The sequence below is a fragment of the Zosterops lateralis genome, assembly GCF_965231275.1.
Source record: "Zosterops lateralis genome assembly, chromosome: 1".
Taxonomy (NCBI): Eukaryota; Metazoa; Chordata; class Aves; order Passeriformes; family Zosteropidae; genus Zosterops; species Zosterops lateralis.
The window spans coordinates 42,721,683-42,742,168 of NC_139762.1; the positions used below are offsets into that span (position 1 = coordinate 42,721,683).

The 20,486-nt window shown below is 39.6% G+C and overlaps 1 protein-coding gene across 1 annotated transcript in view; it reads right to left on the reverse strand.

Moving 5' to 3' along the window:
* OSBPL10 (oxysterol binding protein like 10) overlaps window positions 1-20,486 on the reverse strand; it is a gene marked incomplete at its 5' end in the record, with an annotated part of 111,691 nt that overhangs the window by 7,465 nt on the left and 83,740 nt on the right. The window contains 2 exons of the mRNA XM_083871826.1: window positions 7,950-8,433; window positions 14,844-14,990. Of these exons, the coding sequence (XP_083727952.1) occupies window positions 7,950-8,433; window positions 14,844-14,990 (631 nt within the window). The remainder of the gene's footprint in view (window positions 1-7,949; window positions 8,434-14,843; window positions 14,991-20,486) is intronic.

The following is a 20,486-nucleotide window of genomic DNA, read 5'->3' on the forward strand; positions in this document are numbered from 1 at the left end:
TCTCATTCTGCAAAGGTTCCTCCACCCTCAGCACTATGAGTCTGTAACTAAAAACAACACACAACAGCAGCAGTTTTTCAACATTACTTGGAAGTTGCACAAAGAAAGTTGCTTTCCTGATCAGACCTTTGCAGCTTCCCCTGGGGCTAAGGATACAATTCTATCCCCCATAAAAACTGTAGTTTGGTCTTCAGGATAACAGGACATAAGACCAGGAAAAGAGCACCATAAACCTTGCACGCAGAATTAGATCATGCCAAATGTCTGCAGTGTATTTTTATTAGAGTTTTACAGTCTTTTGTGTCCCATTTACTAAGTGCCTAAAGGCAAAAATGACAGCTTTGAAAATATTTTTTCACAGCAGAGACTGAAAATAACCCATCACAGGAAGAACTCAGAACCCAGAAATATTTGAAAAAAAAGAGCAGGAAAGTTATTTTGACACAGTAACAGTATCTGTTTAGAAACAAGATGAGCTTAAGCCCATTTGCCTTCACCCTGGGGCAGGCAGGGGAAGAACACACTGTTAGTGGTATTGATTAATCTATCTGTTTAAGAGAATACTGACACGACTTTTTCAAAGTGATCTCACATTTAATGATGAAAAAGCATTAAATAGGAACACAATACTACTGCTGCCAATAGCAAAATATGCCCTTAACACTGCATGGAAACACAAACTTAAAAACACACTCAAAAGCACAGAGCTCTAAGAGAGCCCTGATCTTGAATATTGACTCCAGCTAACAAAACTAAATACAGGCACAGGAAACTCTGCAATTTGCCACTTCTGCCTTCTGAAACTATTTCACAGGAAAACATTTGCAAACCAGAACAGCTTCATGCAGTTGTTCTCAGAACCTCTGCAACCTCAGCCTCCCAGCAGTGACACAGCCAGCACATCCACCCCAGCACGTCTGACAAAAGGAGCTGGGAGTGCAAAACCATGCAGAAAAGCCATGTCTTAAAAGGACCTTTAATCATTTTGTCCTGGCAAGTTACAAGTTCCTCGTGTCACATGCTGAGCCCTCCCCAGCAGGGAAAGGCCAGGAGGACACAGCCAGAACACACACACACGTTTTGCCTCAAGCTTCCTCAGCCTCACACGTGCAGAGACATCCAAGCTGAACACACACTGCAGCAAGGCTGAACTACCCCACTCATCCTGGACACGCAGCCAGAAAGAATTTTTACTGAAAAAACTACTTTGGTTATCAAACTCATTAAATGGATGCTATAATAGCATTAACTTAATAAAGAACAATCACAGAATCACAGAATGACCTGGGTTGGAAGGGACCTTAAAAACCATCCAGTTCCAACCCTCCTGCCATGGGCAGGGACACCTTACACCAGACCAGGCTGCTGCTCAGAGTGCCATCCAACCTGGCCTTGAACACTGCCAGGGATGGGACATCCACAATTTCTTTGGGCTGCCTGTTCCAACACCTCAACATCCCCACAGTAAAGAATTTTTTCCTGGTACCTAAGCTAAACCTACTCTCTTTCCTTTTAAAGTCATTCCTCCTTTTTCTGTCACTGCATGCCTTTGTAAAAAGTCTTCCTCCATCTCCACTCCTCCTCTGGCCATCACTGTATGTGATGTTTTCTCATGTGAGAGGACACTGGTACGATAAACACCATTTCCTTATGGATGAATATAAGTTTGCTTCTGTCCCGCTGATGGGATCAAGAGCTTTTTTTCTCCCTAGTCAAGTGGGAGGGACTCAGAGCTGCAGTGCTGCCAAGCACATTTAAAGTGGAGAGCAAACAGCAGCAGTGACCTTCAATGTAAATATTTAACCACCACAGCAGGTTAGATATTAAAAACTGAACCCAGCTCTTTCGGCAGTATTTTTAGCACCTGGTAGCACATTTTCTGAATTCCTTAAACACCTGAATAAATACATTTTTTTATGAAGTGCTATCTCACCTGAAATACGACTCCAGCTCCATAATTACAGTCTAAAAGAGCTTAAAGGGCAAATCTGAAATACTCATGACTTGATAATACCTTTAGTATTAACCTGACTGGTTTGCATTCCATTGTTCACAGAGCCCACATGCAAAATCTTTTAAGTGAAGCTCCACAAACACTGTGGCTGCACCACCACATCTGAACAGAGACTTGTGCTTCCTTAGGGGAGAAAAAGCCAAAAATTACACTGAGATTCAACATTTGCAATAGGTGCTACAATTTGTATTAACTCCCAGCTCTGCCAAGTGTCAATCTCGATAAATTAAAAGCCAATTAACAGAAAGTTAACAGTTATTTTACAATGTGTAATTTTAACATCTGCTTATAATCATTACATTGCAACTGATCTTTAAAAGCAACTGCTGAAAAATAAACAGGCTATTTTTGTTCCTTTGCGTCCCTGCTGTAAGGGATGATTCACGTTTAGTTTGAAAATATAAGTAAATACACATGAAAAATTGTAGAATAATCTCCCATTTTTAGTTTTTTCCTCACACATCAAAGAATTCTTAAAAAAAAACTTCCAATTCCTTATGAAAAAAAAATCCAAAGTATTTATAGGCAACAATTACACACGGAAAAATGCACCAGATCAGTACCCTGGGAGGAGCAGTGGATTTAGTAATCCGGTTTGTTAGAAAAAAAATACTACAGAGAAGGGTGAATTTGTTATAAACCATTGCAGAATATTGTAATTCCCCCTTGAAATGTCCTCAAGACCGTTTTCTCCTCCTTTTGACTAGAGCAATGTATTCAGAGTCACATCCCTACCATGACTCCTCAGTCTGCACCAAAGGAAGTGATGTCCTGGCATATCATTTTCCCAGTTTGACTCTTACATGTCCCTCACTGATGCTGCAGCTTTGTGAATTGATTTCCCAGTAACACATATTGACACAAAACCCCAGAGGAGGCTCAGGATCAATAAGCTGCAGAAGAGACATGTGGGATTTAATGCTTCCCACTGCCTGCATGGAGATCAATCTGAACAACAAATGGCACACGGCACACGAGGGGCCTGGGGCAGTTTCCTTGTTTAAGAAGAAGCTTTTCACCCTGTCTGTGTTTCTCATAACACACAGAGAGGATCAAGTTACGTGTGGGATGAGCCCCACACAGGTGTTGTGCATCACCAACTGCCCAGATCCCCACAGCAAACAGGAGATGCCAGAATTGGGGGTTTATTGTCTCAAACCTTCCAGGCAGCTGTGTTGAGCACTGCTCATTTTTCAAAGACTGGAACCATTTGGTAAATTAAATAATGAGTGCCATGCTATATGAAAATGGCTCTAAAAACACTGGGATAAAAATATTAACACAAGAATGAGTACTTAGGGAAATATTTAGGTAGCTCTAATTGCATGAAGCAATCAAGCTTTGGGACTGGTAAATTAAAGTGTGACTCATTCTCAGTACTAGAAATTACAGACCTGTACTTCTACTATTACATATATACATATATACAAATACATACATGTATTTGAACAGAAGAATAAAAAAGAGAGGAAAAAAACATTCATTGCTTTCTTTTATATTTACCCTGGAAAGAGCACTGAATGTTCTACCCACCTATCAGACCTTTTCAAGTTGATTTTCAATTTAGAAAAATAATTTTTGGAAGCCTATACCTCACTACTTTTTAAAACATTTAAAATAGCAGAAGTGAAAACACCAGACATAACTAGCCACTTGACAATACAGAGCAATCCATTTAAATGTACTTTGTGCTCTCTGCAAAATTAACCCATAAATCAAAGATGACACTTTTTTTTTTTTTGATTTTGCTGCTCTGGACCAAAATCCAAGAGCAGAAAAGGAACAGGCACAGCTGACACTGAGGTGTGCTCACCACAGCATCAACCTACAGCCAGGATCCATTTAAAGATTCTATGGACCATGTAAAAACCATTAAATATTTATATTGACTTTCTCATCCTTTGCTAATTTAAATCTTAATGTGAGCCTGTTCATTACAGCCTCATCTTCTCCCTCACTCTTTCATTAGTACATAATTAACATTAACCAGAATTGGGGACTGCACATGCAACCTAAGTTCTTTTATGCAAAATACCCTCTTCTCTATTCAGGATGGCTTTCTCATGAGGAAACTCAGTGCTGACTACTCTGAAGAATGGGGGGTTTGTCATACAGCAAAGACAAGTTGCAACATTTCATTGGCAAGCAAGATTTAGACCACTCATAACCAGAGGTGAAGAAAGGCTAGCATATAAAACAGCTCCCCACATGGATTTCCAGCAGTGCTCTCCCACTTGTTCTGCATCTCTGCAGTTGATACTTACTTTGAATTAACAAACAAAAACCACAGACAAAAAAAAAAATAATCTTAGTCACTTTGAGGTGCGACATACACAAAAAAATCACACCACTCAGACACTGAGCTGTACCCTTTTTGTGCCAAGGCATTACCATCCTTAAATCCCCATATTCTTAAAATTCCCTTATAAACCTTTGTATTTCCATGACATTCTAGATCAGTTTCTAATAAAAAGCACAAAAAGCAATGTGCTCTATACATCTAAGGACTTTCTATAAAAATATGACTCAAAGCCTCCATGGACACATTATCATATTCCTTACACACTGTAGGTCCAAAAATTCAGTACTACTTTATTTCTGCAAATACCCAACTGCAATAGAAAAAGCTTCATTGAACTGTTGGAGGGACACACACAATACTGTTCAGTAGAGAGCAAAGTTTTAAAACACACCAGAGCTGCTTGTATTCAATATTAGGCTACAATGAAGTTTCTGGTCATCGTCACAGAATCATCACAGAATGGCCTGTGTTGGAAGGGAGCTTAAAAACCATCTTGTTCCAAGCCCTGAGGGCAGAGACATCTTGCACTAGACCAGGTTGCTCACAGCCCCATCCAATCTGGCCTTGGAAACCTCCAAGGATGGGGCATCCGCAACTTTTCTGGGCAACCTGGTCAAACAGAACTGTTCTGACAGATATCTGACTAGAACAAGATGGTCACTCACCACCGCTGAATTATCCAAAACATTTATTTTATTTCTCTAACACTCTGTTTGGAAGGATTTTTTCCCCCTCTCATATATCAATTAGTACTGCCAATCTGTAGTATAATGAAACTAATATTGAACCAACAGCAAAATTATTTAGCCCAAATCTCAAAATGGACACAGGTATATTAGAGGTATCAAGAAAACTGGCTTTCAAGTAACATGATGCCACCTCTAAAATCCTTACTGCTCTTACAAAAAGTCAAAAGCCCTCACATGTACATATTTTAACTCCAGCAACAGGCAAAAAAAGGGTTGATAATGCGGGGAAATTTAAAAAAAAAGAAGAAAGGGACAAGACAAAATCCCAACAATGACTGGTTTGGTCATCCAATGCGCAGTAGCAAAAAAACCCCACAACAATTAAAACCCAGAGGTTTTGATGATCCATGAGATGTTACTTTGTCTCCCATCAAAAGCAGGATCAATGATACTTCATTCCCCAGAAACTCACTTTATCTGCTTTTAACAGTTTAAAATAAGATTCTACAACCTTACTAGCCAACCTTGGCGTGTCAAAGTTTCTCCAGGGAGCTAACTTTAAGTAGCTTCATATGCCTTCTGACTAAGAGTACCTTTCCAGGCAAGTCAGTAACTTTGCTAGACTAATTCACCCCATATGAAATGTTGCAACTCTTAACATGTCCCTAAACACAAGGAAGAAATCTCCAGATTGTATTTCACATTAAAAAAATTTTAGGACCTGCATTACTAGGCACGTAAATACAGGCTTAGGTTTTCCACACTTTTAGTCCAGCAGTGCCTTTTTGTTGGTTCAGCAATCTATTCCCTGCTACTCACACTGACCTCAATCTACTACAGAATTTATACTTATGCAGCACATAAGAAAGAAGCATCTGCAGTAGATTCTAATTTTTGCACAGCGTGACAAATCCACATACCAACTTAATCAGGAAGATGTTCCTGGACCGAAAATAAAAAAAAAAATAATAAAAGAAAAAAAATTTTAAAAATTTAAAAAAAAAAGTGCAGTTTCAAGTGAAGGAACTGCACTGCAAAGCTGATATTTTAAACTGAGGCTGTCAGCCTTAGACTTGCTGTTTTCAGATGATAGAAAAGCCTCAGTGGTACAACTTCTTGCTGCCCATTGCCAGTCCTCAACATGAAACAGAAATGCTTGGGCTGCACTGAAGTGTCTCCATCACTTCCCAGAAATGCTGTCACTATGAAGGTCCCTGCTCTTGCACTGCTCACATGAACAAAAAGATGAATAGTAACTATAAACTGGTGAACCCAGATTTCCTCCCAGAATGCACATCACAAAGACAGCAGCAAACCTTGGAACAGAACAGTTTGCTACCGCAGATGTTCACCAAAGCCCGCCCTCACTCCTGGGATATCTCCAGGATCATGAAAAAAACAAAGAGTATAGAGAAGAACTTATTCTCACAAGCACACGTTAAACAATCCTTGGGGTGAGTAAGTGATTAATTTCTTAGACCCTTTCTCTCGCAAAACTGGGACACATCAGGACTTTGAAGTCTTAAATAATCCCCACAGCAGACACCCCCAATCCCAGGGAACTGTGTGCGCTAGCAGCAAGAGAAAGAAATTTCCCTACTCCTACATAATCATAAGTGACTTTGTGTTTAATTTTATTTCCATTAAATAGTTCCCTTCACTGAGCAAAAGAGTACTAGAAATGAACATGTACCAGAAAAACGCAGAACGTTAAGCCACTGACTCAGGCTGGCAGTAGTACAGGAGGGAGACAGACAGACCAATTTCCCTTCTGACACTCCCTTCCCAACTTCCTTAACCCCAAACTCAAAGCAAAATACCTAAATCATAGGAAGAAGGAAACACACATGCTAACACAGACTTTATCACAAAGATATCAAAATCAAGAGAAAGGAGGCTTCACGTCTCTTCTATGAAAAAAAGGGAATATATTGCCATCAGGGAAGGAGCTACTGCAGTCCTCTATGCTGGTCTTTAGTTTTAGATAGTGGAAATAGCAGAATATACATGCATTTTTTCACCATAATTATTTTTTTGCTATTAATAAGCAAAACCAAACCACTATAGTTCCCACTCCACCTTTTTTACTGCCTTTAATACCATAGTATTTAACATAATGATGACAAAAAGAAGCAAGTTGTCCTCATAGTTCTGAGACTACAATCTAAAAACTAGTTAAGGCAAAACACTGAAATCCATACTTACCCTCAAATGACCAAAGGGACTTTAATTGCTTAGAAACACACTTATCTCAAAGCATTAACAGTCAGTGACAACACTGGTAACAAGTTCAGATCATCCAGGATGATCTGAATTTGTTATGAGTCCCTGTATTTCTGAACTCAAGCTGAGCAGTGACTTATCAGAATGCAGACTGCATATGCATGATATAGAAAATCAGGATTCACACCTCTACTATGTGACTTTCTAGAAAGCTTATGAAAATACATTAACTTAGTGTATACACTAAACTACACTAACTTAGTGTAGCAAACACTACAGAAATCATGGTTCTTTGCAGAAATTATAAAAAACAAATGTTAGGCTTATGCAAAAACATGTTTTTTCTCATTGGTTTGCTCCAATTGTGAACACCACATCCCATATTACTTTAAAAATTAAGGAGACAAAAATATTTTTACAGAATATGCTATGATTTTTCATTTGCTATTGTAACTTAATTATTTCTGAGTCTGGCCATATATATTAATAGAGTCTCATAAATATAAGCACACATTTATACACATAATGTGCATTTCACATTCTGTCTGGACAGCAAAAGGTTATATGAACCCTGCAGTTTTAATTCCAAACTTCACAAAAGCAAACAGTCATAAGGTTTAAATGAAAGGTCAGAGGGCGAATGAGCAGGAAAACATTTGAATTTATGTTGACACCCAAAAATATTAGCTCAAAAAAAGCAGAATAAAAGCACATTTCTTACCTTCACCTACCATAGAAACACCTATTGACATGCCCATGAACTTGCTTTTGGTCCACACATGAGCGGTCACACACATTTTCTTCTCTTTGCACTCACAGTAAAAGCAAGATACTGGTGGATGATGAGACACTTGTTCAGCTACAAACCTCAGCTTGTAGCACGTGGACTGGTCCTGGCCAAGCTCCTTGGCTGAGTCCTTAGAAACCGTGGAGGCACCGTTAGTTCTGAATGCTTTCACTTTATCTTTAGGCACATCCCACGAGCAATGAAAGGTTTCACCAATTATAGGGTTATAGGGCTTCTTGGCAACTGCTCCCTTTCGGCCTTCGTGAAAAGCTGTTAGATAATACTCCACAAAGCTGATAATTCTTTCCTCGGGAGTGGCTCCAGCTGTAATTGACAAAAACAGGTCTGGATGGGCCATGAAATTTGCATACATCTCCAGCAGGGATCTTTTCTCCAAAATAAATGTTGGAAGCACTACCTGTATGCAAAGCAGACAAAGGCATATATGATTTCCCTGTGATCACACTACCCAGGGGAAAGGGGGAAGAGAACAGTTAGGACAGCTGTAATTGTGACCCCGCCAAATTTTGGGATAGCATATTTCCCACCTAGGCCACAACAATTTAATTTTTTTTGCAGTGTGAATAATGAGCAAAGGAAAAAGCAGTGGCCTTGATACCCATGCAGGCTGCTTCCCATTTCATTATGACTTTGGAGAGCAGCTCACACAACAGGGATGGGCTGTTCCACGCACATGGAAATCCACCTTTTCCTCTCCTCTCAGTTAACAAACCACCCATTGTTTCCCTTGTTTACAAGACACAAAAACATACTTTGATATAAACTAATTTACATCAAACATCAACAAACCAGTTAATCATAACCCTCCAAAATGGGAGGGGCACACCCTCCCAAACCACCAGAAGATGAGTATTTCATATGAACATACAGATCACCAACCTCAGAGTTAGAGAATGTAAGGGGTAGATCTATCCCTTCTGTCAAACATCTTTGGGCCGCTGACTACCCACCCTGCATGGATTAGGTCCCTTCCAACCTCTAACAAACTAACCCAAGGAGACCCAACCACAGTCAGATGATAACCAAATCTCAAGTCCCTTTCCAAGTATAAAAACATTCCAAGGAGCCTTCCCAAGAGGCTACAGGCAAGAAAGCACTCCCCATTTGCCCTAGAGTGCCACTGTATGTCACATCCCCCCACAACTCCCCAGTCAAATCCCGTGCCATCCCTAAGATCTCCTGTCTCCCCCAAGCCCATGGCACAACCCCTCAGTTGCAGATGGTACCATGTCTCTGTGGTAGGCCCCTGCATGGCTTTGCTTTATTTCAGATGAGTTGAAACAAAAACTGCACAAACCATTACATTCATATCATGGGAATAGAGAGGCTCCCATGGGCCCAGGAAAAAACCTGGGGCTGAGCACTAGGCAGTCTGCCCTGGAGGGATCCAGCCCCAAGTGATTTGGATACAGCCTCAAGGGCCTTCTCTAGCAAGGCAGATGTTGCCAAAGTCACTTACTTCACGATAACACTCTGTTAGAAGTTTCCAGTGAAACATCCTGGAGGGCACTGCAAGGCAAACAAAGGCTAAGGGACATAATTTATTTCTCTCCCTTCTTTCTCCTCCATGCTCCCCTCATTGTGCAGGTCTGTCACAGGGGAGCTCAAGGGTTACTCTCTCACGACCAAAAGGAACTTCTGGTACAAACATTTATCTTATGTGAATCCAAGTGGCTCAGTGATGCCAAATGCAAACCAACAGCTGTCCTCTATTACAGCAATTCTTCTGCTTTCCTCTTTAATTCTTCATTGCATTTACTTTTTCCCAAAAGCAAGGGTTATTTACAGCAGGCAGGGAGCCACTGTCACAAACACATTTCCTTCCCTCTGCTGGCCCAGCCTGCTATTCTAAGCGGGACCAAAGCACAGATCAGCCCTTTTGGATCCCATGGATAATGAAATAGAAGCTGTCAAACTTTTATTATCCATTCAGCCCTTCTCGAAGAGAGCTTGTAAACAGGAACAAGAATTCCAGTCACAGAGGCTCGAACAGAGTCCTTACAGCTACTCAGCAAGTCACAGCACTTCCCTGCAAAAAGAGAGAACTGCTGTGCCTGGTAACTTATCTGCTGGTTGGCTCTCTCCTTCTGTATTTTATATTTACACACATACTGTCCTTTATAGGCTAATAAGTTTTACAAGTTTAGATATAAATCAAGCAAAGTTCTATCTGTAATATTCCTCTGACTCTATACTCTAAGCCTTGAGGGCTCCACATGATTTCTGCTACCAACCTATTGAGGCCCTGAATGATGGAGGAGCTTAATTTTATACTATGTGTGGCAGATGGGGTGCTAAAGACAGCCTAAAGTCCTGGTGGTGTGACAGTGACAGGCTGAGGAGACTGGTTTTCAGAAGTGAAATCCAAAACTCTGAAGGGAAAGTAAAAAGCCAGTGAAGTTTTCTTATATTTAGCTCTTCAAACAATTCCCTCTTACTTGCAGCATTCTCATTCTGCTGCATATATTCTGACCAAATACTCATTATCCAATATAATCTTTAAAAAATGCAATTCAGCAGTTGAGATCCTCAATTCAAGATCTCATTTTAATATAAATTGTACACTAAAAGATCAGGTTACCAGAGTGGAAAGTGACAGGAAAATATACAAAAAAACCTCCCAGAACTTCTGTCTAGAAATACCAGTAGTGCCTTTGTGAGCTCACCGCAGAGACTTGAAATGGCAAACTCATTTGAATAAACAGCACTTTGTATCTCACTATGTCCAAGAGCCTCTCTCTAAAGACAGTGACCTTCATTAGCACAAAAAGAGGAGAAGAAAACTGCAGACCATTGTACAGATGATGCAGATTTTATGGTACAACCCTAAGACTGCTGTGGTTTCATCCCACTCACATGGTCATAGTCTTGGCATCTCCTCCCCTGAAGTCCTACATGTGGGCTTTGCTTAACACAGCTACACCAGCACTGCCACTAAATGAGATGTGATCAATCACTGGACTCTTATTACTGAGTTTCAACAATCAATTTAAAATCTGAAGAAGGCCTGAACTCCAGCTCAAATGAACTTGTTTTAAAAGCCCAACTAAGCTGGAAACAACATCCTTAATTGTGGCGGGAAAGGATCCACTGAATAACTGAATTGTTTCCACACGAGGAGGCAGAACTATGAAATAACAATACTCAAGTTTTAAAGCTTACACAACTGCAGTATTACAAAATATGCCTACAAAACAGTGCCTTTTACTAAATAATCTCATAGCCTCTAAGTTTCAATATGCAAACCACCACACACTAATATAGCCAAAAAACAATCACACCAATCCATTTTTTTTAATCAGCCCTAACTTGATTTCTGCAGAAATAAGAAAAATAGAAATAAACAAATTTGCAAGAGTACAGCATTCTTCCTGCCAGCACTGGGCTGTTGTGCACTTGTGCACTCTAGCTTTTAAAGGAATGAGGTTTTCAACTTTTCTGCAGCCAGACAGAATGAAGTGTCCAGAAAAATACACTTAGGACCTTTGTTCTTTATACTTTGGACAGAACTATGATTTTATCTTTTTTTAATTGCATAAGAAGCCAAAACTGACTAATTTTTTCCTCTGAAAAAATGCCAGCATGACAACCAACTGGACAAAAGGAACTCTCTAGAATAAACACCAAGTTGCTGAAGTCTGAAGCAAAAAAATCACCTCACTGCATTCTAAAATGTTAGAATAATCCATTCTTAATCTTTCTCAGGCTTCAGATGAAAAGAAAGCAGTTTAAGAGGCATTCTTCCACTTACATTAAGGTTAAAAAGACAATACTGGTTCAAAACTTGATTATAACCTCCTAAGTTTGAATTTGCTTAATTAGATCTGAATTGTCTTACGAACACAGATACTGATCCCCACTATTATTTACTGTGAGGAAAAACATGGGTGTCAGCCCCATTCCCTTATTTTTTCAGAAATCCAGCCAAAGTACCTCATGCTGAGATACCCTTCTCTTAGAGGTGTAAAAGCTTTCTTTTCACTGTCATCTGTGTCACTGTGGGAATAAAACAAGCTATTTTCATGCCACTTACATTTTAGAACTGCAAGGTAAAATACTATTGGCAAACAAAATAAAAACTTATGATATCGTGAACACACCACTGTGTTAATATACAACAGGTTGACATTCTGCAGAATTACTGGCAGCCCTTTTAAACAGAATGGCGACTCTTCATTTTTAGCACATATTAACTGTGTAAGGAAGGTGAAGGAATGCAGGGGAGTGATCATCCATCTGTATACTGTTAGCATTAACTGCAATCCATTAGATGCCATTTGCCAACAAAAGGTGTCAGTGGGGTTTGGCACTATTTTTCATTTTTTAAAAGTCTGAAGGACAAATAATTTAGAATCTTGGGTTTTTCCTCAGCAATTCTGGTTTTAACTGAGGTTGAAAGGGCTATCCCAGTCCAAAGCATCAGTTGTGTACCACATTCTGCTGCTGTGAACTGCTCCCCCCCAGCCCTCTCTAGCAGCTGTTGAAGTCTATTTGGTCACCACAGAGTCCAGCCTGTTCGAGCAAACCCCCACAAAACCCCTACTTCACTGCAGGTGTTCTTCTTCACAGTAGTTTCTTACTCTTTAACTCCTCCCCTAAAAGGCACAGCAGTATGACACATTCCAGAAGTGAAGCACCTCCACAATATTAAATGTGGCTGTCTTCAGTGTGCTGTCAGCACAGGCAAGGCCATGGCTAACATAAGGAAAATATGCTCTGATACGGAATTCCTCTGATATGGAATGTGAAGGTAATACTCATGCATCCACCAAGGGTTCAGAAAAAGCTGTTTGCTCATGTGAATATCATGCAGCAATCCAAGCTCTCAGAATGAACCAAAGATAGCCCTAGGGAAGAAGGCACAAAAAAATAGAAACATGTAAAAACATCCTCTGATATTATCAACTACTGTGCCACAACCACTTCCAGCAGAAGGTGATGAGCATCAAGGTGCTCTGAAATCTGACTTTCAGAGGAATAATGAAAAATGGGAGGAAGTGCAGCCAACAAACCCAGCTTTACCATCACATGTCAGTGGTCCTAAGGGCCTCATGTCAGTAAGCAAAGTTGATAAAAAAAGCAGCCAGCTGTCCAGTATTTTTTTTTTAATCCTCAAAATGGGCAGAAAAGTGATGTGCACATGTGGCATGTCTCATTAATACTTATCATATGTGTATTCATGCATCACACAGAGAACTACAGACAGATCTAACTCTGCCATATGCCTGTTTCTCTTCTTATTTCAACATTTATCAGTATCTTTAGAAACTCTGTTTTAAGAACACTGTGTAAGAAACAGGGTATCATATATGTACTTCATATTTTTCTTTTAAGTGTCTACACTTTTCTTATTTATATTAACTGTGTGTCTTTGGGTTTTGCCTACTCTGCCATGACAAAAAAGATGACAGTGAAAATCAGGAAAGAAAAATCTTGTTTGTTGCCAAAGACAAAAATTTTTGGAAGACACAAGAACCATGGATAAGAAATCTTAGCCTAGTTTGAACATTATAGATTCAGACAGCCTTAGAAAACCAACACAGTAAAGAGGAAGAGTTAAGAAAAAGCGAGAATGTAAGAAAAACAAAACCAAAAATGAACTGCATATAACCCCAGACATACTAAAAAGTGACATGTATAAATTATTCAAAATGGAAGGATGAAACTTTTGTTTTATTTAGAATAAAACATTCATTTCTGTGCAGCTACTCAGCAACAGAACTCAGGATTGCTCAGTCTTAAAAATGTAATTATTTTAAAACAATGACAATTGTTCCACAGGAAGCGGAAAAAACTATACTGAGAAAACCTTATTTTGTAAGAAAGTTATAGTTTTTGATTAATATGTAAAAAAAAGAAAAGTAGATTAACTCTTCAGAATATCAAAATGCCCATGAGAACAACTTCCTGCAAAACTACTTCATGTGCCAGAGAAATTCTCTGGTCTTTCCAATCTTTATATTACTTGCAGAGACTGTCAGAATGAACTCTTATTTGTGAAAAGTGGACTACAGGAGTTTTATTCGGGGGATTTTTAAGTAGAAAACCCTTGTGCAAGGAAAGGATATTCCATATATTTACAAAAATCCGCTTGATTATTTATTAAGCCCCATGAGAAGGTTTCACTGGAATACAAGGCTATTCAAAAAGTTTCCTTTAACATCTACCTCATTTCCAAAATGCTACGGACTTAAGGGAAAATTTTCCCAACACTGTATTGTCAAGCTTGTGACAATACTGGTTCTAGGACCAGAAGAATGCACAGAAGGTTAAAGTGATGAGCTGCTCAACACAGACAAGAACTGATACACTGAAGACTCTAATTTCTTTACCATCATGGGTTTTTTTGAAGCTGACTTGCAATTAAATGGAATCCAATCCACAAAGCAGTTATGTGAGCATGTATATCCTTCATGCATACAACTGCCATTATTGTTCCTCAAACCCCCAGCGCACCCTGACAATATGTGGGTTACAAACACAACATATGGTTATTCTGAAAGACTTAAAAAAAAAAAAAAAAAGGCAAGAGTTTTGGAGGATTTTTTTCTTCTTCTTCTTTCTTCTTTCCTTCCCCCTCCATCTCTAAAATATCTGATGTGGTCACTTTATGTGAAAGCCTGCCTAGCAAGAGTCAGCACTCCATAGCTCTCTGGGACCACACTCTTTTAAAGACGAAAAGACAAAAACTTTGCTGTCCACAAGGGCAAAACACACTCACAAGAACTGGCTGTGGACACAAACACACAGAAGGATGAGAAGAAAAAACAACAGTGAACAAATATAAAAGAGATACAGTATTCATACCCTGGTAAGGTCCATGCCAAGTTTGAGCTGAGAGATGAGATGGAGAATTATACTACGTTGATCATCCATGACTCCTAAATCCTCCTCTTCATTATCTTCAGTATCTGTCATTTCATCTTCAACTAGGATCAACTCTGAAGCTGAATGCTGAAATGAAAAGAAACGTCACCATCTGGACAAAAACATACAGAATGGGCATTTCCCCCCCACTCTCTATGTTTAAAAAGGGAGCTGTCTCAATGGAACTGAAGACAGCCTCTGTTAAAACCAAGAAAAGATACAAAGTCAAAATAAATAAAAAACCCAGCAATGGGTTCATAAAGCATTTTGATCTTTTCCTCAGAATGAGAGTGCTAAGTATGAGGTGCTAATTTACGCATTCTCTTCTCATATTTATACCGCAGTCATGTCAGATAAAACTCGTAACATTCTTAAGTAACAAGTCATCTTTTCTTTAAACAGAAATACGCAGCTGAAAATGAGTCTTGCAGTTTATTTCATAGATTGCCCAGCAAATATTCATGTCATACATAGATGCTGAATGACCCGATTTTACAGGGGTTTTTCTCCCTTTCTCTATCCAATTTCAAAGTTGGATATTTAAGAAAGTCAAGATATTAACTAGAAAAGACAAAAAGACAACTATAATTAAAGAACACACCTCTGAAAAAACCCCAAAGACATTAGATTTTGGGAAGCAGAGCAGTAGTGTAACTCTTTATAACTATTGCAACACTCCATCACCTCATAACACAATGACAGTGCTGCTGAGTATCCAAAAATACCGGCTGAATATCAAGAGACAGGCACCATGCCAGTCCCTTCAAGAGGAACTTTATAGCAAAAGGGATAATGACTTGTGATATTTTATTTTTCCTCAGGGTTTACAATGTATAACCAACAATAATCCAAACAGGTGGTAGTTACTTTGTTCAATCCATTGAAACCACTCTGCAAGCCTTCCAGATATGTATTCAAGTAAGCTTTTTGTACTTCAAGGGAAAAAAAATTGGGTTATGTAGATGAAAAACTACAGCCCAGCATGTCATTATTGCCCAAAGATTCTGCGCTGTAAATGAGACAACACTCCCTGCAAAAGTTAGCATTCTTTAATGCTAAATTGCATTTCTGCAGGAACAGCTAGTTCATTACATAAAACAAGAAATTTTTCATCTCACTGTGGAAGCCTACGCAACTGGAAAGTTTCACTAAAACCAGCTGATACCCAGAATTAGATTTCAAAGGAATATTTCTGAATGATCACATTAGAGACCCCTCAGGTGAACTGCAGCTTGTGTAAAGGGAGTTTCTTTGAAATTTAGTTACTATGGAGGTTTCCAAGATTTGAATGGACTACTTTCTTTTTTTAATTACTTAAATGTTTAGGTAGCTATTCCTAAAAGATAGCATTTTGGTGAAACCCAAGGACATCTTTGCATTCTTGCATCTTTGCAAGACACTTTACAGTTGCTTTATTTAGAAAGTAGAATATGTAGATTACATAAAAGAGAATCTGGTGAGCTGTAACCTCAACAGCTTGGAGCTTTTCAAAAGGACAAAACCACACTTTCTTCTTCCCACTCTCTCAGAAAATAAAAGGAGAGAACGATAAGCCCTTTTCTCCAGAAACGCGCAGCATTATTACCCAACTGACGCCTCACTGACAAGTTCAATTAACATAAAACTTGACAACCTCACACAAAATTATCAGTCGGGGAGGATAAAGCACTGAAGCCTGGCTCAGTCAGACAGGCTACAATTCATTTGGAGGTAGCACGGAAAAAGCAGTATCAGAACTTACAGTAGATGCTTCCACGGGAGGCTTCCCTTTGATCCAGCTTGACCTCATTGAGAGCACTGAGCTACCGAATAGGCTCTGCTGCTTCTGTTACTGCCATGAACCGAGCTTGCGGCAAACAAGCTCCAGCAGGAATTAACAGCGCTACAAAAAAAGCAAGGGAACCTCCCCTCCTCACTCCCACCCCCTCTTTTTTTTTTTTTCTTTTTTTTTTTTCTTTTTTTTTTTTTTTTTTTTTTCTATCTGAGGGGTTGGAGAGTGTGCACCGGATGGCAATCTGCTCCTTGCATTTCCAGTCACATGGCATTGAGATCAGTGAGCTTAAAAGCCTGCAGCTCCAACTGGGAAATGGTGCTGCTGTTCCCAGAGGATATCCTGATCGGCAGCTCTCCAGGAGGGAGGGAGGGGAAGGGCCACAAATTTCTGTGAGTGTGCACAAGTGTGAGACAGAAAGAGGACAAAAAGAGAACGTGCTGGCAGGTAACATCCTTTTACATGAACATATAACAGCTGCATAGCCTTAAGTAGTTAAGAGCATCAGAAAACAAACAAATTACCCATTACCAGTCTGCAAACTAAATTATACAGTAAGAGTTTTCTTTTTCTTCCAAAGGTTGCACATTCACCCAGGGCCAGAAAATCCTTCTTTCTTTCTTGATGAAATAGGTGCTAGGTTTTCCTTGCCTCTTAATTGTTGGCTAACGAAATAGCAACCAAATCAGAATATTCTGTGAAATCACCTCTCTGCTACCCTGCAAAACATCCACGGTCAGAGCAAGCCACTCTATGGACACTTGGGGTGCTCAAAAAAGTAGTATTTGCATTGTTGTAAATTAATGCCTTTCTGCTCATCAGGGAGGATGAGTAGTATGTTATATTAGGATCAATCGTGTTTAATGAGCACATGGTAAAGACTAAATTTTTAATTACCTGAACTATCCCTATTCTAAGGACTTGTGCAAGGTCACCAAAAAAAACACAACTCTGCTATTACAGTCATCAACACACTAGTGACCTTCAGTGAATGACACGCAGACAACTGGTCTTTTCTCACTTTCCAAGGAAAAGAATTTAAAGAAGCAGTTTACAATTTATGCTACAGGAACTGAAGAGCAGTCATCTTCAGAAAGCAATATCCTTTCTATATTTCCCTCTCTTCTCATTAGCTGTTCTACATAACTATTAAACAGGTTTTTAGAAGCACATAAACTAACTTTAACTAACACATATTTCTTTAACTAACACATTTTCTTAAACCAACATGTAAGCACCACACTGTGTGAGTGGACACGCAGTCACAAAATACAAAGCTAATGTTATCTTTAAAGTGTCATAAAAGTCTAACCCATTCTTTAATTCTTTTTCTTTCCATGAAATCACCTGCAGTTTAGTAGCATCCAGTGCGTAAGCATTCAGCAGAATGCAAAGGATTATGTGGAGTGATTATCCTTTAACTGCAGCTTTTCTGAATTATCAGATACAGACTTTTTTTTTACCTCGTCCTGTAAAACGTAACTGCAACACTGACCTAGGAAAGCAGCGATCTGCTCCACCCCGTGTGGTCAGAGCATAATGTAAAAGCTATTGAGCTGTGCACTGCCCAGCCTGAGAACAAACAGCACAGCCTGGCTTAGGTACTGACCCTGAGAAATCCAATTCTGAACCAGTTACAAACAACCACAAAAAAGGGGCTTCTATTTAAAACCATTTTAATCAAAAAAGTTTCTAATACTGGGCTGAAGCACCAGCATTTTTCCGAAAAATCTGAAGAGAAAAAAAAAAGATAAATTCTAAAAATCCCAGGAAGAGATGCACTTCAAAGTTTAAATTCAAAAGACATGAAAATATACACCAGCAGAGAGCTATTTTAAACAGGTCACCTCATTAGGACTGGGATCGATTAATTTAGAGAGGTCATCTGCTGGGACACAAAACGGATGTTCTAGTCAGCAGTCTCCATCAGAAAACATGCTGATTCTTTTTTATCAGATGAAACATGTAAGGGTAAGAAATTCTTTCTGAAGGAAACATTCTGCATTTAAAAAAAATGCTTTTAGAAAAAAGACGCTTTGACAAGCCCGGGATAGAATCACAGAGTCAAAAGCTATACTTCTGTGAGTATAGCAAATGTGCCTCTCTCCTTCTACAGACAGTTAATTTTTCAAATTAACTGCCGTGCTAGAAATTAACTGTTAGCTAATTAATACAGATATACCGAGAGCTTAATTTTCCAACATATTTCATAAACCATACAATGCAACAATACTGTCAAGAACAACCTGGGTCTCATCTTGGTTAGTTTTTTGAGGGGAAGAAAGGAACACCGAATCAGTCTCATTTAGGCTGGAACAGACTTCTTGGTATCTTCTTGTCTCATACCCTGCCCAAGCAGGTGCATGTAGATCCAATTGCCCAAGGACTATGTCCAGCTAAGTTTTGATTATCTCCAAGGATGGAGACTCCACAACTTCTCTGGGCAACCCATGCCAGTGTTCAACACTCGCCACAGCAGACGTGCATTTTTATGGGTGTTCAGATTCACTTCCAAGTGCCCACTGCTTCTTCTCTTGTCACTGGGCACTATTGAGAAAAATCTGTCTCCCTGTTCTTTACTTCCATGAGGTATTTATAGACACTGATAAAATACCTTTGAGCCTTCTCTTCTCCAGGCTGGACAGTCCCAGCTCTCTCAGACCCTCCTCATGGGAAGGATGCTCCAGAACCTTCATCTTCTTTGTGGGCCTGTGCTGGATTTACCCCAGTAAGTCCATGCCTCTCTTGCACTGGGGAGCCCAGAACTGTGCACAACACTGCAGATGTGGCCTCACCTCTACCAAGTAGAGGGGAAGGATTTCGACCTGCTAGCAATACTGCTTCCTAAAGCAGCCCAAGAACCTGCTGGCCACAAAAACATTTTGTTGGGTCATGGTCAGCTTGTTGTCCCCCTTGATCTCTGCAAAACTGCTTTCCAACCAGAGGGCCTCAAGCCTGTATAGATGTAAGAGTTGACCCTCAAATATCTCCAGATACAGGACTTGGCACACCCCTGAGCTTATGTTTAAGAGACTCTTCTCTGTCCAGACTGCCAAGACCTCTCCCCATGGCAGCACACAACCCCCTGGCTCATCAACCACTTCTCCCAGGTTTTTCATCACGTACGAACTTTACAGGAGTGCACTCTGCATCATGAGCCAGGTCATTAGTGAAGATGTGGGACAGTGCGCCTGGGGTACATCACTAGTGACTGGCCTCCAACTGGACCTTCTACCACTGATCACAATCCTCTGGGCTGGGTTTTTCAGTTTTAAATCCATGTCACTGTCCACTTATCAAGAGAAAGATGGAATAAGAAGCAATATTAAACAGATCAGCATTTTCAGAATAGACAAGGATTGTTGTATTTTCTGCAGAGTCCTCTGATTATCTTTGGTCCATACTAGTGTATATAAAAGTCAAAGGCCCCATTTTGGTTTTCAGAATCCCTTCAACAACAGCATAGGTTTGCAAGCATCATTTATACTTGCATTTGTGTAACTCGAGAGCTTGCAAGCAGGTTTTCCGTGGGTGTAAGATTAAATATAACTCCATAAGGTCAGGGAGCTTTAGCACATTTACACTAATGTGAGAAATTGGCCCCGTAAGATTTTCACCAGTTTCAATACTAAAGTTAGAATTCTTTTTGTAAAGCACGTACAGTAAGAACACCCCAAAGTAGTAGCATATAATGAGCTGTTAGCTTCTTGCAGGGCTTGTCACTGGATCAGAAATGATGAAACTGCACTAAACTTGCAGGTGCCACTTCTCTTCTTCCACTGGGCACCACACATTTAATTGCACTTACTCTA